The 24,087-nt window shown below is 41.9% G+C and overlaps 3 protein-coding genes across 8 annotated transcripts in view; 1 reads left to right on the top strand and 2 right to left on the bottom strand.

Annotated features, from left to right (window-relative positions):
- Positions 1–9,941, bottom strand: part of LOC105474657 (opsin 3) — a 47,507-nt gene extending 37,566 nt beyond the window's left edge. The window contains exons 1-2 of one of the 3 annotated variants that reach the window (XM_071073641.1): positions 9,431–9,941; positions 5,257–5,327 (exon numbers count right to left, since the gene is read on the bottom strand). In XM_071073641.1, the coding sequence (XP_070929742.1) occupies positions 5,257–5,327; positions 9,431–9,803 (444 nt within the window). In that variant the 5' untranslated portion in view covers positions 9,804–9,941. Of the gene's footprint in view, positions 1–5,256; positions 5,328–5,475; positions 5,608–9,430 lie in introns of those variants that run through there. The other 2 variants (XM_071073640.1, XM_011729473.3) reach the window with 2 other exon arrangements.
- On the bottom strand, positions 1,879–5,296 carry LOC105474656 (CHM like Rab escort protein). The gene has a single exon (XM_071073615.1). It carries the CDS (start codon positions 5,294–5,296, stop codon positions 3,323–3,325), a length of 1,974 nt encoding a protein of 657 aa, XP_070929716.1. The 3' UTR covers positions 1,879–3,322.
- A 12,384-nt stretch (positions 9,942–22,325) lies between the features above and the next one.
- Positions 22,326–24,087, top strand: part of LOC105474655 (WD repeat domain 64) — a 160,096-nt gene continuing 158,334 nt past the window's right edge. For all 4 annotated transcript variants that reach the window (XM_071073603.1, XM_071073600.1, XM_071073593.1 and 1 more), the window contains exon 1: positions 22,326–22,543. In XM_071073603.1, the coding sequence (XP_070929704.1) occupies positions 22,399–22,543 (145 nt within the window). In that variant the 5' untranslated portion in view covers positions 22,326–22,398. The remainder of the gene's footprint in view (positions 22,544–24,087) is intronic.

Here is a 24,087-nt window from a genome sequence, read left to right as displayed (position 1 = left end):
TAATTGAATCAAGGGTGAATGATCAATTTTTGAAAAGTTATCTGTAGTTAATACTTTGGATTTTTACCATGTGTTCTGTTGATGCTGATTTAATGGCTGTTCTGCTGAACACCAGCCTTATAATCCTGAGTGATAGTAAATTATTTGCTCTATTGTTTGCCAATATTTCATTCTGCATTTTGCATGTTGAGAATAAAATCCTTCTAAAAATGTCTTTTAGTATTCAGAACATATTTGCCTCAAAAGACAATCTGAAGCATATTGTCTTTCATGATAGATGGATAGACATTATTTAAACATTTTTAAAAGTTCACCAGCAGGCCAGGTGCGGTGGTTCAAGCCTGTAATCCCAGCACTTTGGGAGGCCGAGACGGGCGGATCACGAGGTCAGGAGATCGAGACCATCCTGCCTAACCCGGTGAAACCCCGTCTCTACTAAAAAATACAAAAAACTAGCCGGGCGAGGTGGCAGGTGCCTGTAGTCCCAGCTACTCCGGAGGCTGAGGCAGGAGAATGGCATAAACCCGGGAGACGGAGCTTGCAGTGAGCTGAGATCCGGCCACTGCACTCCAGCCTGGGGGACAGAGCAAGACTCCGTCTCAAAAAAAAAAAAAAAAAAAAAGTTCACCAGCAAGTCCATTAGGGTCAAAATCCAACCTGTCAGAAAATTATACTGAGTTGTGATATCCCCTAAATTTTTAAATGTTTTTATTGGTATAACTTCTCATTTCCCATTTATTTTGTATTCAGTAAGAAGTATATTCATTTTCTTCATTTTTAAATCAACCTTTATTTTGGACTAATTTTTCCTATTTCTATTATATTCAGCTATACCATCTTTTGCAACTTCTCATTGTTCCTTTCCTTGATTTCTTATGAATAATGTGTGATACTGAAAATCTTTTCGGTAGATCTGGAATACCTTCACCGTCATTTTATTTATCATCTTATGTATTTCTCATTTTAATTACTATTTTATAGGTCTATTTCAAGTATTTCAGTTGTTTTGATAGATTTAAACTTTAGGATAAAATTTAAATATGACTTTACTATATTTTAAAAGTCAATACAATCCATGACTTTACTACTTTAAGTAAGTTGTCAATTACTTAAATCTGTCTGGTCTCATTTTCTTCACATATAGAGGAGCAAAAAATGAGTGTATTCCGAACAAATTTTGGCCTGGTAATATTTTTTATAACACGATCTTCAGATCAAGAGATGTGTTACTGAAGAACATTTTCTTAAACCTTAGCCAAATTCTGCTTCAATGAGATCCATGCTCTAAAATACATTTGTTTAGTTCATCTTAATCTTCACATTTCTCCGATTCAATAAGCTGCAGGACCAGTGTGTGCTTTTCCACCCCGGGAATGCTCGACTAATTTTCGTGGGCACTTTTTCTTTCTCCTGTAGTGCCTACACTCTTCTAACAGTGAATGTTAGTAGAAAGATCAAAGGTTTTAGAATCACAAAAGACTGGGTCCCCATGTTGGCTCTTCCACATACCAGATTCTGAGCAAATTACTAATAATTCTCTATTTCTTCTTTGAAGGTGATATGGTTTGGCTGTGTCCTCACTCAAATCTCATCTTGAATTGCAGCTCCTATAATTCCCACGTATTGTGGGAGGAACCTTGTGGGAGATAACTGAATCATGGGGTTGTTTCCCCCATACTGTTCTCATGGTAGTAAATAAGTCTCATGGTATCTGATGGTTTTAAAAGGGGTTTCCCTTTTCATTTAGTTCTCATTCTCTCTTGTCCACTGCCATGTAAGACATGCCTTTCACCTTCCACCATGATTGTGAGGTCTCCCCAGCCACATGGAACTGTGAGTCCATTAAACCTTTTTCTTTATAAATTACCATCTCAGGTATGTCTTCATCAGCAGCATGAGAACAGACTAATACAGAAGGTATATGCAAATCTGCCTCACAGGATTGCTGAGAAACTGTCATGAGAAAGCGTAATACTAAGTACCAAGCACATGATAAATGCTGTTTCAGAGCAAAAACTGTCACAAGGATCCATCATTCTCTGCCTGAGGAATGGAAACTGGACTAGACGAAAAGCAAGTTCATGTTTTCTGACAGCTCCACAGGTTTTTACCATTAGAGTACTACCAGTTTTATGATGTTGGGTGGTTCTGGGAGAAAAAAAGTTTCTATACTCTAGATAACAGCTAAGAGGCAAGAGAGATTACAGAAGGTTGTTGCTTCACAATTTGTGAAGTGGGACACAACCAAAAGGGCATGGTAAATCTTCCTTTGATTCATTCCTATCAGTTATGTTAGTAATATTAATTAAAGTGGTAGAGCCAACAAGGTGGTAGGTTTCATTCTCACTGAAAAACCTTGGGTAATCTATTTATAGAGGGTTTTATAACTATCTGTAATCCCAGGTTAAAAAGGCTTCACTCTGTTTCTCCTTAGGAATTTCAGAACAGCCCTTCTGAAGTATCTTCTCCTGGGGCACTTCATTTTTCCTTTTGGTCTAAGTTACTTGTTGGAAGCTCTTTAAGTGCCAAAGCAGGGCTCTGCAGAAATTTTCTGAAGTATTAAATGAGAATAAATCTTATCCTTCAAATTTTCTTTGCAATTAACCTCCCCAAAATGAGTTTTTCAACTACTAATTGAACTCCAATTCTTTTTGTAAATTAGAACACTGTGGTGGCGTCATTGCCTCATCAGTTACAAGAGTGAAGTGGGTATTATAAACTTCAGACCTTCACAATGAATAAAGGATCATGCAAAGCTAATCTTTTAACGATTATAGACAAACGTATTTTATTATCATATTGGCATTTGTATTAGTTGCTATTCCTACCACCATGTCTATACATTTATATTATATGCAAAAGATCCACATAATTTACCATTTGTGTGTGTTTCACTATTCGAACAGGCCGCAGCAACTATAATAGCTGTGAAAGTAATTAAAATATTACTTGGGTATTACTAATTGTTCTGTAGACAAAGATAAAATCTGAAGATCATTAGCAAATACAACATTACCTTTAAGCTGAGTTGTTAATATGGAACCCTTACATACATACCCAATACTAAAATACAGCTAACTCTGTTTTAAGATTATGGGTCATGTAGCCCATTCTAAACAAAATGTTCAATAATCAATAAATCACTCATTGATAGGTTAACAAAGATATTCAATGCTGAATGTCTGAGAGTTAAAGACAACATCTGCATAGCATTCAACATATATAACCACTTCTAATTACTCATATGGGAAACTGTCCTTTAAATGAGAATATTCTGATGCCATGAAGGAGGTCCAAAACAGCATTTCCAGATTGCTCTTTTCTAATTTTGAAGGTGCTTCTCTGGGCTTTCTTGGTTTTTGCCTTCCTCAGAGGACTCTAGTTTGGCCACTATTACATTATTGGTTCCAGAAGACTCTGGCTGCTTATCATCGCCATCAAAGATAATGTCTTCTGGATTTGGAGGTGGAGGGCAGAATTCTTCAGTTGGAAAGATCTCCTGGAAAAGTGTTTCAGCTTGCTTGACGGCATGCTCATTTCCCAGGCCACAGTCAGGCCCAGAGCAGACATAAACATTGGAAGGCAAGCCATTATATGAGCTTCTGCTGATTCCCGAGGAATCTCTCATATTAAAATAAAGAGCCCACAAGAGTCTTGGCTTTGTAAGTTCTTCCTTGTTTATTTCTGTTTCAGTATATGGAGTGAATAATTTCTTCACCACTGATTCTAAGTCTTCTCTTGCTGTTTTAGAAGATGAACATGTCAAATGTACCAGATAGGTGTCCTTCATGCATGTCATGGTTGAAGAACATAATTCAGTGACCCGTACAGCACAAGCTCCTGGCTCTGCTGGAGGAACTATCAGAATGGAAGTCTGCTGATCTGAATCTGTCTTTAGTATAGACTGATCTGTAATGAGTACTGCCCTAGAGATCTGCTTATACTGCACATTTGAGCATGTTTCCTCAGAAAGGTAACTGTCTTCCACAATAAAATATTTAGCATTTATTCTCTGACCAAAGTGATCTATAATTGCTTTACATCGTCCAGATTCTTTGTCGACTACAAAGCATTGTACTTTATGACGAAGACAATAGATTCCACCAAAAACTGCACACATCCTACAGAAACACTGGGGAATTTCTCCTTGGCCATACAAGGGAAATAAAAAGGGAGTGTTGCCAAACCGTCCGAGACACTGAAGGAAGTTTTTAATTGCGTTAAGGCCATCTATTGTAGTGCAAGATGATTCTGATGTCATTGCAATTGAGTGCAGTACAAAATGTTGAAGGTTGGGAGTTAGTTTTTTAGTTTTTAAGTATTCTGAAAATGAACACTGCCTGAAAGCTTGGTATTCATCAGGATGTTGTTCATACTCTAAACAAAATGTGAGAAATTTCATTAGCATCCTCTTTTCAACCATGGTGAGTTCCTTGCTATTAAAGACATCTGCTCTGGAACAAGGCACTTGTTCTACCTTTCCTTCCCGAAATGCAAGAATCCTAGTGACATTTTTGAATTCTACATAACGACTAACATCTGATTTGATTAAAAGATCAATTAGCAATCCTTGAGAATATAGCAGTTTTGATACCAAATCAATATTAAACCTCCTCCCTTCTTTAACTATTTGAAGGTAAGTAATCCTATTTCTAATTGGTTGATTGGCATTATCTTCTACTGTAGATTTGCTTTCATCTTTATTTCCATCTTTATTTGAAACTGTGTGCATACAAGTTTTATCTCCACAATACTTTTCCTTCTCCACTGATTCCTCTACATCAGTTACTTCTAGTGAAATCTCTCTATCACTTTTCTGAGTGTGTTTGGCAGACATTTCATCGCTATTAAAATTTGATGACTGGCTGTCTTCAGGCAAGCCTGCGGAATCCAGAACTTCAGTGAAGGTACTAGACACCCCTGAAGAAGGATTTTTCTGCAGAGCACCAACCTCTTCAACATTGTCCTCCATATCCTGACTGGCATAACAAAAAGCTTCTGTGTGTTGGATAGTTTCATCCTTCTTGCGAAGAGAGATGGCTTCTTCTGTTTCATGGATCAGGTCCTGCCATTCAACAGTACTTTCTTCCCCAATGTCATTGTTTTGCTGATGCTCCTTCAACCAGGTTAGCAATCCTGAAAAGCTGAAACTAGCCCAGTTGCCTCCATAGTAACTTCTTGAATCAATATGCAGAACCCTCTGACCAATTCTTGAACATGCAGCTGCAAGGATGGATTCGGGCAAACCTGTCCCTATTATAACCACATCAAACTCTGTGGGAAGACTGTCCGCCATTCTAGGAAGTAAAAGTGTCTGGTGACAGTTGCTGATGAAAGAAATGAGGTGTGATTATGCTGTAATAAAATCTGTCCTTCTGATGTTCCAGTTTATCCCAGAAGCAATGAAGTTGCAGGTCCTAGCTGTTTTAACAGTTACCCTTTTAAAATATATTTTTTTCCTTATAAGTCAGTAGCATAAAAACATGAGCAAGTACATCTAATCACATCTGAGAATACTAAAATGGATGTGTGGTTTCATTTCTGTATTTCATCTTAGCAGTAAATGTCAAAATGCATCATATATGCATTTGTGACTGGAACTCTTCTCTGAAAGAAGAAAATTCAAGAAAGAATACATTGTAAACAATATAAGAGAAAAATAATTTCATGCAACAATGACAATCCATTGGAGTATGACTTCTTATTTGGACATAAACCTCCACTAAAGCATGTCTTAAATGCTTTCTCACATATTTTCTAATTTCTTGAAAATGGACAATAGAGATATAACAGCCCTCCCAAGAATCAGGCAACATAGTAATAGAGAATGAACATAATGTTCCACAAAAATAAAGAAGAAATAACATAATACAATTCTCTAACTTTAGCTTTTAAGAAAACTATCATGTGAATAAATCTATACACAGCTGTGAGCTTAGACTAAAAGGAACGTATGGCTCCATTGTTTATAGAAACAGATTATACATTAGGTACATACTGCCATGATTAAAAATATTTCTGTGGCCATTACAGTCTGTGTGTGATCCCCGAATAGCTGAATATAAGACCTTTTCATGCCACAACCACCTTAGGATCTCATGATAGCAACATGAGACTATTTCTACTCAATTACTAGTAAGATTATAATAAAAGGATTAATTCAGTAAAACAACTGGCCATTTAAAAATATTTAGGCTCATAACAGAATAGGCCTGAGGAGGAAAACCTATATATTAAAAATATGTATATGAATGTACACATGTATATAAGTGTAAGTAAAAAAGGAAAAAAGTATGTAAGTAAAAAAGGAAAAAAAGTGTGTAAGTAAAAAAGGAAAACTCCTGGTTTCATATTAAAATATCTTAACATAAATAATGCCTACTTATTTAGGCTTGTGTAAATAAGGCTTGTCTCTGCAACCCTGAATCTCTATCCCAAGCAAAAGGTCTATGTAAACATCCTCTGCCAAGACTAATGTTGTTTGTTCTTATTTTTGAAGGGTCAGTAAAGAAAAAAAAAAGGCTCTCCTGCTAACTTTGAGCATAATGCTGGTTACACTCCATGTGCAGAAGGCATCTGTGTGATGCCACGTGTGGCCAGAGGCAGAACGGCCAAGGTACTGAAGAGCATACTCACCGGAAAGTCTTTAGGCTAAAGTATTACATACACCTTACTGCTAAACTTTATAACATTCATCACTGCACTGGTTTGGGCTCTGGTTTTCGCTACTGTTAAACCTACTGAAATATAAATCAGTACAAGCTAGACCTGTCTAGGCCAAGATGACTAATAATCCTGGATATTGGTAAAACAGGCCATTCAATTGGAACTTAAATTGCGTAGGGCACAGACCTTTAGTTTAACTAAAACGGCAATCCTAACAGTCCTGTCTAGTCAAAGCCTCTGTCTCAAAAATATCAAGGATTCCACTCATTTTTGGCATTCCCTAAGAAGCCAGGAACTAAGTACAGAATGAAACAGTTGCCTGGCCCACTCAAGTATAAATTTAAGTATGTCTGAATTACTTATTCTGCTTCTTCCAGCAGGGTGTGAAGAGGGAGACTGAATCTATGATGGTATCTGAAGAGGTGTAACCATAGTATATGCTGCTTCTTGGCTTAGAAAGATAGGGCTCAGGGTAGGAGTAAGAGCAGAAGACACAGTCAATAAGCCCTAACATCAGGCACGCTCTAACCTACAAAGAAGTCATCAAAATGCAAAGCAAGTAGGATGACCTTACAGAGCATTAAGCTGAACTACCCAATAATAGAGATGAGAGAACTGATGGCTGGAGAGATTAAGTGACTTGGGAAAGCCCACACAATACATGAGCCGCATGATCAGGAACAGGACCCACTCTTGTGCCATCAGGCCAATGGTCTTTCCAACAGATAGGGCAAGCCTCTCCAAAAGCCTCTGCATCAAGAAACTACTTCCCTCATTTTTAAATGTCCTCCCCTTCAATACTCCACTGTTAGGTAGTTCTAGCTCAGGGATAACTATGCAGGAAGTGCCCTCCTTTTCTTCATCCTTAACCTGGATCTAGAAGCACAAACTCTGGAATTCACTCCAGGCAAAGGAATTGTCTTTGCTAAAAACTTTTTAAACTCTGTAGTAACTTCACTACTAACTTGCCCCCCAGGGCTTAAAAGTCTCTGAATCTCTTATCCCAGGGTTTCCACCTCTACATTAAAAACAGGGAGAAAGTCATGGTTGAAAGCACTAAATGCCCTGAAAAACAGGGCAGCACTTAGGCAAAAACCTAGGTGAACTTAGAAAATCACTGGGTTGGGACCCTAAGAGGGATGGTGAAGAAGAAAAACAGGAAGGGAGAAGTGACTAGGAGACACACGAGGGTGGGGTCAGCAGAGGAAAGAGGTGAGGAAGAGGGTGGATGACAGCTAGCATTTATAAAGAACTCAGTACACCCTTGTGTTCAAACTCCCGGGAACGAAAATAGAATTTTCCAGCACAGAAAAGGCACTTCGAGGAAAAAAGAACTTTGATGTCTGAACAAACACCTGTTGACTACCCCGGAGAACACTACTGATGATACTTTAGGCTTGGGCTTGAATAACCTTCTTAGCATTGCCAAATAAATTGCCTGATAGGTATTTTTAAATTAATATAAGGAGTGTAATCCCATAGCCATCCATATCACAACCTACATACACTTACAGTCCCCCTCCCTAAATTTCAAATGTTTGTTCAAATGAAATTATCAGATTAAAGCTTATGAGGGGCAGGGAGGAAAATATAACCTCTGAAGCAATCAAATAAATCTACATTTTCTATTTCCTTCAAAACTCCAAAAAATGAATCATTACAAATATAATATTTGGGTTTGTCATAGCATAGAGGTTACTGAATAAGAAAATACTTTTGATAATTCTACGAAGATTTTGTTCTTCCAAACCTACCAATATAAAAGCAATAAAGTATCAATGGATTTCCGGATTTAAAAAAGGAACTTTAAGCCTTGAGAAATACACATTTCTATTTCAAATCTCCCTACAAATGAAATTCCTGAGGCATGCAAAAAATAATTTCTTTCCTACGCTTTCTTCAATGATTTGCTGAGTTGTTGATCATCCTTCAAAACATCATGTCTCAGTGAAACTTAAATCTTCCATAAGAAGAGTATTGTCGAAATAAATCTTCAACAATCAAGTTCTACTTTAATGAAATCTACCGACTGCAGAGCTAATTACAGTATTTGTTCACCTGAGATGGTACTGGCTGAACCATTTGTAATCTCACCCGAGATTGTGGTGCGCTGGAACCCATCTATAAGAAGGAAAATAGTAAAAATAGCTTATAGGGCACATGCCAATTTGCATTCTGAGGACCTGAATGAAACTGTCCCTCTCCCTAGAAAGCATTCAAAGGTTTACAAGTACTAATGAGAAATTTTTTTTTACACATTGCTATTTTAGTTTTCCACTCTCATTTTAGAAAACAAATAGTAGTATATGAATCTAATCTCATCACCCCCTCCAACTTTAACGAGTTAATCACTTTTTTTTCTTGAATCTCTTAACTCTACAGGCCCTCGTCTCATTCCTCAAAGTGTAAAAAAGCCGTGGTTTCGTGCCTTGTTGAGTGATCTTAGGAGGTAAAAACAGATGACAAGAAAGGAGACGGGTTGGGGTCTGGAGTCAATGATGAGCAGATGAGACCACAGGAATGGAGTCGTGGACAGCGTGGGGCGGGAGGGGGCGGAGGAAGAGGAAGGCACCGGACATGCGGCTGGGGTCGAGCAGCGTCAGGAGGCGAGCGGGGAGCGGGGCGGGGTCGGACGGGGGGCGCCGGGCCGAGCGGATAGCCGTGCGGGGCGGGCTGGGGGCAGGCGGACGCACGGAGCGGGCGGCGGGGCGGGGAGTGGAAGTTTGCAGAGGGGAGGCTGCCTTCTCCTCCCAGTCCAACTCACCGAAGAGGCTGCCGCTAAACCCGTCCCACACGCAGCCCACGGTGTCCCACACCCAGCCGTTCCTCAGGCAGGACACGAAGGTAAAGGTGACCCCGAAGAGGGACACCAGCAGGTCGCTGAGGCTGATGTTGACCAGGAGGAGGTGAGTGGGAGTGCGGAGCCGCTGGAACTTGTAGTAGAGGACGAGCACCAGCAGGTTGTTGCCGACGCCCAGCAGCCCAATGGAGCCCAGCAGCAGCGCCAGGCGCTCGTAGGTGCCGGGGCTGAAGAGCGGCGCGGGGCTCAGCGTCCCCGCCGGCGCCGGCCCCTCAGCGCCCGCGGCCCCGCCGCCGTCCCAGTAGCCCTGGCCGCCGCTGCGGTTCCCCGAGTACATGGCCCGGCGCCGGCGCGCTTGGCGGGCGGAGGCGCTCAGCGTGCGACGGGGCTCGCGGCGCGCTCCGCACTGGGTGGGGCTCGGGCTCCGCCGCCGGCTCTGGCCATTGTGCACTGAGGGGCCCGCGCTACCGCGCGCCGGGCCCGCCCTCTCCCCGCCCCTTCCGCTCGGCGCGCTCCGTGGCCCCGCCCCTCCCCGCGGCGCGTCCTCGCTGCTCAGCTGCTCCCGGGGCGTCATCTTAGCCCCAACCCCGCGGGCGCGCTCTCGTGGCTAGCTCGCCCCGCCGCCCACTGGCCGGACCCCCTCCGCTGGTCGGCGTGGACGCGTGTCGCGGGATAGCCCGGGGGCCAGGGCCGCAGGGTAGCCTCGATGGCTCGTCACATCCCCACCTCCCTGCACCCAGCTTGAAAGCTTCGTGTCCACTGACATATTCATTCACTCACTTATGCATTCATTTATTCCTAAGTATAAGCGCCTGCGCCCACCACGTGCTGGCAGGAATTGGGCTTCTCCCCTTCCTGGGAAGCTGTAATAACCCACCACCAGCCTACGAAGCCCATCCCACCTCATACACTTAATGTAAACAAAAGCAACACATTGAAGAGCTCGGGGTAGTCTTACAAACCGGAAAACTGAGAAGAAAAACAACAAATTGATATACAGGTGCCTGCCTAACTACCCGACTGCTAGAGGACACATGTCCCAGGGCTGATGCAAGAGCCTGCCACCCTCGGAGAGTTAGGGATGAAAACTCTCTGAAAATGGCATTCTAGTGGAACTGACTTTAAGCCCTGGGCTGACCCCAAGGCCTTCCAATACCGTCCTTCCTGTGCTTGAAAGTGTGGATAGATCTTTCTGGTCACCGAGGCCTGCTAAAGTCCTTCACAGGCAGTGAAAGATTCAACCTAAATCTAGCAGGTATAGGAGGCAGGTGCTATATTTAGAACAGCACACATTTCCCACTGGGCTCTTCCCCTGTAGTGATGAGAATATAGTACAAGTCAAATATAGGTTGTGAACGTCATCACACTCTGCAAGAGCTGCTTCTGCCTTTGTGGTTGCACAGTCCCTAAGGAGGCCCTACAAGAAGATCACAGTCCCCAGCCACACCTGAAGACTGTCCCGGACACTGGTAATGAACACAAGGTTTGTGCAAGCTAAAGAAATTGCTCCCCATGGGGGCGTTTACCCCCCTCACCCCTGTTTGAAAGATCAGTAGGGAATGACTAGCTTGGATCAATCCACATTCCGAATTCCCTGCAGAGAGGATCTAATAGGCTGGCAGCAGCTCTCCACCCTGGTGCATTGAGCAATAGCTAAGGGGCAGTGTGCTCTGCCTTTGACACCTTGATTTTCCTTCAAGGCTTGTGCTCTGGACTTGCCATCTGTGAGACTTCCTACCTACCCACTCCTTAAAAACACACACACACACATATTTAATTGTTAATTTTAGATTTGTACAACTGTTGAACAAAACATAACTAACAAGTTCTATATGTTTAATGTCCACTGTGTTTTCTGTGTCTAGTCTACAGTAAGTTCTCAATAAATAGTAATTTGAATGAATGAAGAACTCACTATATTTTTTCCTATTCATTCTTCATTGCTGAGTCATTGCCCTTATAAAGTTTACATTCCAGTAGTGTTTGGAGAACAGACAAAAATTAGATAAATACATACATAGGGTGTCAGCCACTGTCAAATGCCATAAAGAACTAAGGGTCAGGCATGGTAGCTCATTCCTGCAACCCCAGCACTTTGGGAGGCCGAGGCGGTAGGATTGCTTAAGCCCAGGAGTTCAAGACGAGACTGGGCAACAAAGTGAGAACTGCCCCCCAACTCTTCAAAAAATAAAAAATTAGCCAGGCAAGATAGTACATGTCCGTAGTGCCAGCTACTTAGGAGGCTGAGCAAGGAGCTATGGGAGATGGTCGAAGGGGTTTGTAACAGTTAAAGAAAGAGGAAAGAAACACAAATAGCAGCTCAACAGTCAGACAGGGTTATTTGGGAGAATAAACCTAAGAGGGGCTTCTGGCCGATTTCGGTCAGGAGCACTCTCTTACAGACTAAGAGTATTTAAAGGTTTTAGAGTGAGAGAGCTTATCACCGGCATGGAGGAGAAGTTTATTGCGGAGTTGGAATGTCTTTGTCGGAGGGGAGGTTATCTCGAGACTGGCATGTCTCAGGTCAGGGAGGGGTTTATCTTAGGATTGGAATGTTTCTGGTCGGAGATGCCATTTGTGGTTTATGGTCATGCTGACCTTAGCCATTAGGCTGATGCCGTTTGGATTTAGGTGGTTTTTGATCAAGGAGAACTTTAAAATAGCAGTGCTTGTCCAAGATGGTGATGCCCCTGCTCTGTCAAGGTTGTTATTTAGACATGGTGGTTATGGGCAGGAGGACTGTGGTTGGTACATTGGAGGAACAATAAGGAAACAAGAATGAGAATCAGGAAATGCGGCCAGTCAGGTTGGTGGGCAGTGAATGGCCAGGATACGCAGGACCTTGACCATTTCATTAGAAGGACTTTGGCTTTTACTCAATCAGAGTAAAGTCCAGGGCAATGCCTACTAGCAGTGAATGCAAAGGAGGAGTAAGAGGACTTTGACAAATGTTTAAGAATTTTTGATACAGTAATTTTATAATACTATAAACTGTTAAGGGCATTTATTGAGCTTGACAGAAACAGGCAATGATAAGGATATGTTTCTTTTTAATTTTAGAATTATGTAATGATAGGATAATGGCAAAACGTTACAATCTTTTATAAAAAAAAAAACATACACACACACAAACAAACAACAAAAAAAGCACCAGCGTGATCGCATGATACGGTTTGGATATTTGTCCCCACCCAAATCTCATGTTGAAATGTAATCCCCAATATTGGAGGTGGGTCCTAGTGGGAGGTGTTTGGGTCATAGGGGGAGGTTCCCTCATGAATGCCCTGGGCCATCCCCTTTGTGTTAAGTGAGCTATAGCTCTGAGTTCACACGAGATCTGGTCATCTAAAAGTGTGTGGCAACTCCCCCATCCCACTCTCTCTCTCTATTTGGTTGTCGCCATGTGAGATGCCTACTCTCATGTTGCCTTCCACTATGAGTAAAAGCTCCCTGAGGCCTCCCCAGAAGCTGAGCAGATGCCAACACCATGCTTCCTGTACAGCCTGCAGAACTGTGAGCCAATTAAACCTCTTTTCTTTATAAATTACGCAGTCTCAGATATTTATAGCAGTGCAAGAACAGCCTAATACGTAGCCTAAGGACAAACATGTAGACCAATGAAATAGAATAGACAGCCAAGATATAAACTCTTACATATATGGTCAATTGATTTTTGACAAGGATGCCAAGGCCATTCAATGGGGAAAGGAGGAAAGAACAGTCTTTTCAACAAATGATGCTGGGAAAGCTGCACATCCATGTGTAAATGAATGAAATTGGAGCCTTACATTATATCATATATAAAAATTAACTTGAAATTGATTGGAGACCTACATGTAAAAGCTAAAACTATAAAACTCTTAGAAGAAAACTCCTTGGGTATGACACACCAAAAGCACAGGCAACAGGAGAAAAATAGATAAATTGGACTTTATCAAAATTAAAAACTGTTATGCATCAAAGGGCACTATCAAAAGAGTGAAAAGACAGCCCAGCAAATGGGAGAAATATTTGCAAATCATGTATCTGATAATGCATTAATATCTAGACTACATAAAGAACCCCTACAACTCAACAACAACAAAAAACTCCACACAACCCAATTCAGAAATAGGAAAAGGATCTGAGTAGACATTACTCCAGTAATATACTAATGGCCTAAAAGCACATGGAAAGAAACTCACCATGATTAGTCATTAGGGAAATGCAAATCAAAGCCACAATGACATACCACTTCATACCTACTAGAAGGGCTATCATCAAAAAACAAAACAAAACACAAAAACAAGTGATAGTGAAGATGTGGAGAAAGTAGAACCCTGTTGTACTGCTGATGGGAATGTGAAATGGTGTGGCCACTGTGGAAAGCAATTTGGTAGTTCCACAAAAAGTTAAACATAGAATTATTGTGAGCTCATGCCTGTAATCCCAGTGCTTTGGGAAGCTTAAGCAGGATGATCACTTGAGGCCAAGAGTACAATGACCAGCCTGGGCAACATAGTAAGACCCCATCTCTACAGAAAAAAATTTAAAAATTAGCTGGGTGTGGTGGCACATACCTGTAGTCTCACCCAACTACTCAGGAGGCTGAGGCAGAAGGATCCCTTGAGCCCAGAAGTTTGAGGTTGCAGTGAGCTGTGATCATGTCACCGTGCTCCACCCTGGGCAACAGAGTGAGAGAGACCCTGTCTCAAAACAAAAAACTAAAAATAATTGCCGTATGATCTAGTAATCTATTCCTAGGTATATACACAAAAGAATTGAAAGTAGGGACTCAAACAGATATTTGTATGCTAATGTTCATAATAGGATTATTCAAAATAGCCAAAAAGTAGAAACAACTCAAATGCCCATCAACAGATGAATGATACATGGAATGTGGTATATACATACAATAGAATATTATACAGGCATATTTTGAAAGAAATGAAATTCTAGTACATGCTACAACAGGGATGAACCTTGAAAACATTACGATAAGTGAAATAAGCCAAGCACAAAAGGACAAATATTATATGATCCCAATGATAAGAGGTACCTATAATAGGCAAATTCATAGAGACAGAAAGTAGAATGGTGGTTACCAGAAGCTGAGAAGAGGGAAGAATGAGAAGTTAGTGTTTAATGGGTAGAGATTTCCGTTTAAGATGATGAAAAAATTCTGGAGACGAATAGTAGTAACGGTTGCACAACACTGTAAATGTACCCAATGCCACTGAATGGTACCCTTAAAAATGGTTAGAAAGGAAAATTTTCTGTTATATATATTTTACCACATTTTTGTCAAAAAAGAAAAAAGCATGTGCGAGTTGTGCTTGCATCTCACTCTCTCAAGAGTGGGAGAAGTAAACTACTGTAACCAGCTGATGAAGCAAGCTGAACTCAGTATGCTGCAACCAAAAAGCAACTTGTTCTCGCTACTCATTTCAAATGTTTTCTGACCACCTGCTCCTTCCTGCCCTTAGATGGGATTTTGGCAGCTTCCAAAGCTTTTCTGCTCCCTTGCAGTTGACATCAAGGCCAGAACATTGTAAAAGATGAAAAGCTAAAACTCACGTAAAACTCGCTTGTCCACCCTCCAAGATAGAGCCAGCGTCAGGCCTGTAGAACTTCTGTGAGTGGAGGTGGGAAGGATAACAAGTTTAGCTTCCTCCATTTTCTTGATCCACTACCTGTAGATGCTGCTCTGGGCCCCTTTGAGATTGTGAGGGGAAAAAAATCTTCCTTGATTGGTAAAGTTGTAGTCTGATATTGGTGCTCTCTGCCAGGCACGGTGGCTCATGCCTGTAATCCCAGCACTTTGAGAGGCTGAGATGAGTTCAAGACCAGCCTGGCCAACATGGTGAAATCCTGTCTCTACTAAAAATACGAAAATTAGCTAGGTGAGGTGGCATGTACCTGTAATCCCAGCTACTCGGGAGGCTGAGGCAGGAGATTCACTTGAACCCAGGAGACAGTAATCCAGCCTGGGCAACAGATTGCGACTTTGTCTTAAAAAAAAAAAAATGATAGTGGTACTCTCTAATTGTAGCAAATTTTAAATGCTGGGTTTTTGTCTTCTAGGGTGATTTGCAGGTTCTCTAGAGAAACTGAGATCTCTGGCATCTTTCTCACACAACTCTCTCGACAGAGGCAATGCCTTTCATAGCTGGCTGCTGGGATCTCGCTCTCTGCCCCTCCTTGGGGACCCTCCCAAGTTGACCCAGTCTGGCCCCTCTACTGAGAGTCTAGCATCTGGGCCTCTGTACATATGTATGCATCTTTTACCCTGCCAAATTCTGGAAGTGGTCTACTGCAGAGAGCTGGCCAGCCCCAGGCTCTCCCTGTCAGTGCCCCTGGGATGGAAAGAAATGGGGAGATGTCATGGCTCCTCCATGACTCTGAAAATTCTCTCTCTGTGGGAGTGCTCATTAAGGAGATCCTTGAGCTCCTAATGAACTCGTTGCCTTCTCTTAAATAGTCTGAAGGTGAGCAGGAGCTAATGCTTGCGGAACTGGTTCCCAGTGCCTACACACATCCTCCTCCATGGGCCATCTAGCCCTGTCCTTTAGACAGAAAGAGGTTCATTTAAAACCCTCTAAACACCCTCTTACATTGGAACATTAAGTTATCACAATACATATATGCCAAGGAAGTCCTTTGCAAAGTATAGGGGAGCGAGGAATGGAGACATGTTTCATTTGACATTCTTGTTTGGAAACTGATAACCCCTAGCCTTTTGCATCGTAACGTGATGGCAGAGAGGGAACTTCAATCAAGCATTATTTTTTCCCAGGGTTGAGACACATTCTTCCCTGGCCCCTCTAACCTTGGTCTCTGGTGAGCAGCAGAAGAGCCCTTACTGAAAATCTTGCGAAACACGTGTGCACCTTTCCTACCTTAGGAAATGCAATTTGGTGAATGTGATTGAACTTTTTTTAAAAAACAGGAGAATCTAGCATGCCTTAAGGTTCTGAATGTCAATGCTTCTGGTGCATACAGCTCCTCAGATGGTGAGATGTAGGGATCAGCTTAATACATAAACTGTGTATCTGTCCACATCCCTTCAACCCCCAAATACATACATTTGTTTTTAAAATAAAATCTCACGTTACATTGCTGTTAAAAAATGGAGTTTACGGCCAGGCGCGGTGGCTCACGCCTGTAATCCCAGCACTTTGGGAGGCCGAGGCGGGCGGATCACGAGGTTAGGAGATCAAGACCATCCTGGATAACATGGTGAAACACTGTCTCTACTAAAATTACAAAAAATTAGCCGGGCGCGGTGGCGGGCGCCTGTAATCTCAGCTACACGGGAGACTGAGGCAGGAGAATGGCGTGAACCCGGGAGGTGGAGCCTGCAGTGAGCCAAGATGGCACCACTGCACTCCAGCCTGGGTGACAGAGTAAGACTCCGTCTCAAAAAAATAAATAAATAAAATGCAGTTTACATGACAGAGGAGGAGGTAGGGAAGAGTAAACATTTAATTTCCAGAAGAAACTGGTGGTTAGTGAAGTTAGTTATGATTAATTTACATATATATATCTCCACACCAACACCCATTATAGTGAAAGTTCGGTACAGTGGGGTCAAAGAGAACATTTATAAGTTTCCTGAGGGAGGAAAATTAAAACAAGCTGTATACAAAGCATCAAGGATCAGAATAGCTTATAATCAGCAACAGAAGCTGATCAGAATACAGTCCTTATAACAGCAATACTAGAAGCAAAAAGACAATGGAGTAATATCTTCGAAATATTTAAAGAAAATAATTTCCAGCCTAAAATTCTGTACTCAACCAAATGTCAACAAAGTGCAAGGAAAGATCAGGATATTTTCAGATATGCAACTATCAAAAACATATCTATCTTCCAGGCCCTATTTCTGAATATGAGTCACCAAAATGAGGGAATAAACCATGGTGAAGAAAGACATAGTATATAAGCTTGAGGATGAGGGAGTTCCCAAAATGATGATGAAGGGGGATGGTAGCAGGACAGCCATGCCCCTGTGTCTATAACGCATCAGTCCAGACTGCAGGGGTATGACTCAAGAGAAAGCCGTGTTGAGGAGTGTGGTCACCAAGATGCCTTCTGCTCTTCTGTCATCTTTTTATTCTGAAAACGTAAGGGTGAGCCTGGCCCAGAGTCTTAACAGTACCTGGTCACCAAGGGCCATGTACTGTTGAAGCTCCTGCCTACCTCTTTGTCCCCTGCCATAGGCATTAGCTGAGTATACTCATTTCACCTCAAAGGAGTTCTTCATAGATTTATGCTGGAAACTGAAGTTGGCCATCATGAATCCAGAAGCAGAAAATGCACAGCAACCTATTGCTCCAACAGCATTTCCGCCAGATGACTGGTACCAGGCCTACATGTCAGACCGGCTGAGGACCCAACCATGGGCCTTGTGTCATGGTAGCACTCCTTCCACATATGGACCCTTATAATATTCATGGAAGCTGAAGCCAAACTAACTCACAGCAATTATTCCACCTGCTTTTTTCTAGAGTCTTTTTCCGACAGTGCCAATATCATTTCTTTGCTTATACAGCTAGGTGTGTGTTTGCTTTTGACTTTTTATAATGATTGCCTTTCATGGGTCATTTATATGTAAAAAATAATAAAATAGCAAAATACTTCCTTGAGAAAAATAGGTAGATAAGAAAGACATAAATACACTTATGAAGGACATTAGAAACACGGGGACAGGTTTATGAAGTTGTACATTAAAATTTAAGTAATGTGCATAGTTCTGTTGAAACTAAAATTATCAAAGTATGTGGTCTGGGTTTAGAAGGCAATTTTCTAAAATTATTAGTTTTGTAAGAGTGTAGGAACATGAGTGATTTTCAATGTTGTTTGAATCTGTTGCCATATCATTTCTGCAACTGAGAAAATGTAAGTACAAATGCATCCGGTAGCTCTATAAATGACCATAATAGCTGTGACTTACTCCTGCGTATAACAACTAAGATGTTCCCAAAAGCTTCTGCCATAATGTGCATTTATACCTATTATCAATACTTCTCCTCCTCCTACTCTCTGTTTAGCCCACCATTCCACTGAGGTAGCCTTTCTCAAGGTCGCTAGCATCCACGTTCCGATGGTTAATTTTCAGTCCTCATCTTAAGTAGGCCCTCACCAGTACTTGGCAAGGTTGACTGCTCCTTCATACTTTAATGCTTATTCATAGATATTTCAGTATCTAGTTCTAAAATACTACATCACATAAATAACAGTGCTATGGTCCAAATGTTTATGTCCCCCCGAAATTCATATGTTGAAACCTAACTCCAAGGTGATGGTACTAAGAGTTGGAACCTTTGGGAGGTCATTAGGTCATGAGGGTTCCACCCCCATAAATGGGATTAGTGCCTTCATGACAGGGCTTGAGGGAACCTGTTTGTCCCTTCCACCATGTGAGGGCACCTAAAAGGCACCATCTATGAGGAACAGGCCCTCACTAGATACTGGATCTTGCCAGAACCTTGATTTTGGACTTCCCAGCCTTCAGAACTGTGAGAAATTTCCATTGTTGATAAATTACCCAGTCCAAGGCATTTTGGTATAGCAGCAGGAATGGACTAAGACAAACAATATAACATAAAATATAATTACTAAATCTAAACACTGGACAATAATTTCTTTTTTCTTTTTTTTTTTTGTGAGACAGTCTCGCTCTGTCGCCCAGGCTGGAGTGCAGTGGTGCAATCTCGGCTCACTGCAACCTCCACCTCCTGGGTTCATGCCATTCTCCTGCCTCAGCCTCCCGAGTAGCTGGGACTACAGGCACCCACCACCACGCCCGGCTAATTTTTTGTATTTTTAGTAGAGACGGGGTTTCACTGTGTTAGCCAGGATGGTCTCGATCTCCTGACCTCGTGATCTGCCCGCCTTGGCCTCCCAAAGTGCTGGGATTTACAGGCGCGAGCCACTGTGCCCAGCCAATAATTTCTTTTTATCATCAAATATCTACTTGGCATCCAATTTACAATTTTCTCATGCATTTTAAATTATTTTTGAGTTTGGTTGTTGAGTCAAGATCTAAATACAGTCCACACACTGTGGTTGGATGGTGTTTCTTTAAAGTCCTTTTAAGCTATAGCTCTCCTCCTCCTTCCTTTTTTCTTCCTAGGCAATTTCTTTATTGAATAAACTGGATTGTCCATCCAATGGCTCTTTCCTTTTCAAAACAGCTTTTTTTCTTGGCTTCTAGGTTGATCCTTTCTCTTGGCTCTCCTCCTGCCTCACTAGCCGCTCATATTTAGTCAGTGGTTCTTCTTGATCACTCTGACCTCCCAGCTCTGGCATGTTCAGGGTTTGATCCTCACCTTGCCTTCTTCTTTATCTGCATTGATTCCCAGGTGAGCTCGTCCAGCCTAATGACTTGAAATACAACACCGTCTGAATGCTGATGACTCCCGAGCTGTGCCCTGAATCCTGGACTCTTACGTCTGGTTATTCAACATCCACAATTGTTTATCTAATAGAATTCTCAAGCTTAACATACCCTGAACTGACTCCTAATTTCCCCCCACCCCAAAATCTGCTCCTTCTATTGGCTTCCTCCCAAACATAGTACATGATAATTCCATCTTTTTTATTTCTTAGGGCCAGAATCCCTGGAGTTATCCTTGATCCTTCTCTTGCTCTCATACCCCCATCTAATCTATTAGGACATCTGTCAGTCACATCTACCTTCACACAATCTGACCACTTCGCACAACCTCTGTCACTAGCGCCCTAATCTAAACCACTGTCATCTCTTACTTGCATGACTGAAATTGCTATTTAACTGCCTTCCTGGCTTCTACTCTCTTTCCCTTTCAGTTTATTCTCCTCAAAGCAGCTGGAATGAGTCTTTTCAAATGCACATCAGATCATGTCACTATTCTGCTCAAAAACTTCCCATCTCAGAGTAAAAGCCAAAGTCCTAAAGCAGCCTATAAGATCCTACATGATCTGGACACCACCCCCTGACTCTCTTGCCTTCTCTCTCTACCTCTCTCTCTCATCCCACGCCACCTCAGTCACACTGGTCTCGGTTGTTTCTCAGATATGTGAAGCACACACTGATCTCAGGACTTTGCACCTGCTGTCCCTGGAACATCCTCCTACCATTTATCCACATGACTTGCTGCCTCACTTCTTTCAGGTTTCTGCCTAGAAATCTTTCTGTTAATGGGGAATTCCCTCATCTCCCTGCCTCTTTTACTTTGATTTTTACCCCCAACTCTAATACACACACAATTCCTCTCTCTTTATAGCACAGTTGCCCACTGATACATTATTTATTTGTTTGTTTGTCTGTCTTCTGCCTTAGTCTATAAACTTGAGAAGCTATTTTATTCACTGCTGTATCCTCAGTGTCTAAAACAGCCTCTAGCATGAAGTATGTGTTCAGTAAATATTTGCTAGATGAATTGATGGTGAATGCAATAATACATACATTAGACTTGTAGGAAAAGTGGTTCTCCAGATATCACTGTACAGTGGTTTGAAAGCTTTAAAGGAAAAAGGAGGAGAAACAAATGGGGTTGGGGGATTTTTCTTTAAATAATATCATACTGCGCTCTCCTAACAGATAGTTAGAGGTGGACACCAAGAAGACAGTACTGGAATTGGAGGTGCTCTGAAATGCCATCTGCTTCATCTCTGAATGCAAGTTCTTGAAGAATGTTTTAAAAGGTGGACTACCAAGAAATAGGAAATTTATCTAACTCACCTAAGCCATAGGAAGTTAACTAATTGTTGAGAAACATTAAACAACTTCTCCTTCCCATAAAAAGCTGAAAATTGGAAACCCTGAGTCAATAGCAGTTGGATTAAATGGGATTGGAGATTGCAATGACTGGGAAGGAGATGTGCAGAAAGGCACCTTCTAATTCAACTGACCCCTCACCTTGAAAAGCTGTCCTCATAATCAGGAGCCACTCCTTCCTTATCCTTGGCTCACCTTATTATTTCAATCGAAGGACAATGCACAAAGGAAGAAGAGCATTTGTATTCCCTATGACCTCTAAAAATGTTTGTGGTAGAAATGACAGGTGCTGAAATACATTTCATTTTTAGAAGTTCAAATTTCCATATCCAGTACAGTGGCAAGAATAAGTGTGACATTACTTTTTTTTTTTTTTTTTTTGAGAAGGAGTCTCACTTTATCACCCAGGCTGGAGTGTAGTGGTGTGATCTCAGCTCACTGTAACCTCCGACTCCCAGGTTCAAGTGATTCTCCTGCCTCAGCCTCCCAAGTAGCTGAGATCACAGGCGCCCACCACCACATCCAGCTAATTTTCATATTTTAGTAGAGACAGGGTTTTGCCATGTTGGCCAGGCTGGTCTTGAACTCCTGACCTCAGGTGGTCCACCCGCCTCGGCCTCCCAAAGTGCTGGGATTACAAGCGTGAGCCACCGTGCCAGGCCAAACTTTACTTTCCGTGGCATTGTGAAGAAGGCAAAAAAGGTTTGAGGTGAGAAGAGGCACAAGAGGGAGAAAATATTACCCAGTTTTCTTATTTGGTCTCTACTCATTCCTTTTCCCTCTCAAGCAGTATACACAACACACACATGTGCACGTGCACACACACACACACACAGTCTGTGGGGAAAAAAATCTCAATCTCCTCCTTATGAAGGAAGTAGGATGTTACAGAGATATTATGATGCAATGAGGACCCTATGAAGGACACTGATAACATTGTGAGGTCAGGATTTTTACTGAAATGTTTGTCTATATGAAATGTATCAGACCTAAATCAGCTTTCCTACCTGCCAGCATCCTGGTGGCAAGTCTTACTCCTACCCGCAGCATGGGATTTTAAGATCAAAGGAATTAGACCTAGGGCAAAAACTGAGACAGCAGGGAGGCACTGTAACAACTGGAAAGTTTTCCAAATTGGTAAACTTGCAGTATTCTTTCTGTACAGAAGTAAAAGATCCCCTATGTCCCTATGGATATCAGCAAGGAAAAGCATTTCAACATGGCACTTCAAATCAGCAATTTCAAAAAGGCTTTGAACGGGTTTGAAAAATTGGTTGAACAAACAGCAACCCAGAAAAGAGATGAAAGAGCAGGCTTATTTATCCATAAAGAAGGTAAGATCAGTGATGATACGATAGTCCAATTGGGTCTGTTGGTTAGAAGTGAAAAATGTTTTAAGCCATCAGAGAGAAGCATCAGAGCTTAATGTGAAAGAATGGGTGCTGAGAGGGGATGAAGACCTGGGTTCTTGTTCTTTCTGTGTCCCTAAATAACAAAGTGGACATGAGGAAGCTTTTGTTTTGTTTTTGTTTTTGTTTTTTCTTCTCTGAACCTAAGTTGCTTCGATTGTAAAACTATGGGATTGGATTAAGTGACGTCCAGTGGTGCTCTGTAGACACTGCCATTTGATGGCTCACTGGTTGACCTGGGATCCTCAGTAGTGTATAGCACTGCTCTTTCTTAGCCCAAAGATACCATGAGACCATAAAGAGTTTCATAAGAAGTGCAGCTTCCTGCCTCACCATGATTCCATTGTCTTGGCCACGCTCCATATCTCTAGGCAGGAATGATCTTGAGGATGCAAGCTATGGGGAATATGGTGGACAGTGGTCTCACAGGAGGATTTGCAGCAGAGATACCAGTGCATAGACAAGATTCAAGGGGAGTGGTGTAGTGTACAGCTTTGGCATATTGAGGACAGCTGTGAAAAATAAAGCTAAATGGCAGAGTGGAAGACTAACAGAACAAACCCTGCTGTTGCAATGAAAGGAGCAGAGCCCATATAATTGCTAAAGGGATAGTATAGCCAGCCTCAGAGTGTGCCAGGCTGCATAGTAATATGTAAGTGAAAATCTTGACTTTGGGTGTTCAAACCCAAATTGGTATTAATTGAATAGTATTTAATACTTTATAGTTATGTTAATCAATGTAATTATATTCATTTTATTTGTGGAAAAAATGGGAGCTGAAGATAAATCATTTGCTCAAGTTATCCAACTTCTTTTCTTTTCTTTTTTTTTTTATTTTGAGACGGAGTTTCATTCTTGTTGCCCAGGCTGGAGTGAAATGGTGTGATCTCAGCTCACTGCAACCTCCGCCTCCCAGGTTCAAGCGATTCTCCTGCCTCAGCCTCCCAAGTAGCTGGGATTACAGGCACCCACCACGCCCGGCTAATTTTTTGTATTTTTAGTAGAGCCGGGGTTTCACCAAGTTGGCCAGGCTGGTCTTGAACTCCCGACCTCAGGTGATCCACCCGCCATGGCCTCCCAAAGTGCTGGGATTACACGCATGAGCCACCGTGCCCAGCCAAAGTCACCCAACTTCTAAGTGTTAAAGCTAAGACTTGGACCTTTTGGGTATGCTTTTTTGGTGATTGGGAACTTGACTGGGCTTTCTAAACTACTCAACAAAACTTGCATTCTTTCCTAGTCAGTTTGTTTTACCTCTCTTTAATTGGTTTTTCAAATCCTTGACACTTTTTCTGAATTCTCTGTGGGATGTCTGCTTCTCTCAGCCAAGTTTTCTATGTCATAAAAGAAAGCAAGGCCAAAAGACAAGAATTCTCTCAAACCCCCTTTTTCCACTTCTGAATCACTGAAAGCAGCAGCTGTCCTTTCTATTTCTCCTTCCCTTCAAGGCTATCAGTTTGCTGCAGCAG

The sequence above is a fragment of the Macaca nemestrina genome, chromosome 1, assembly GCF_043159975.1.
Source record: "Macaca nemestrina isolate mMacNem1 chromosome 1, mMacNem.hap1, whole genome shotgun sequence".
NCBI classification, from domain to species: Eukaryota; Metazoa; Chordata; class Mammalia; order Primates; family Cercopithecidae; genus Macaca; species Macaca nemestrina.
This window is presented reverse-complemented; position numbering and strand designations above follow the sequence as displayed.

Excerpts from the sequence above, each read along its gene's own strand:
- LOC105474656 (XM_071073615.1), bottom strand. The coding sequence starts at position 5,296 with ATGGCGGACAGTCTTCCCACAGAGTTTGATGTGGTTATAATAGGGACA.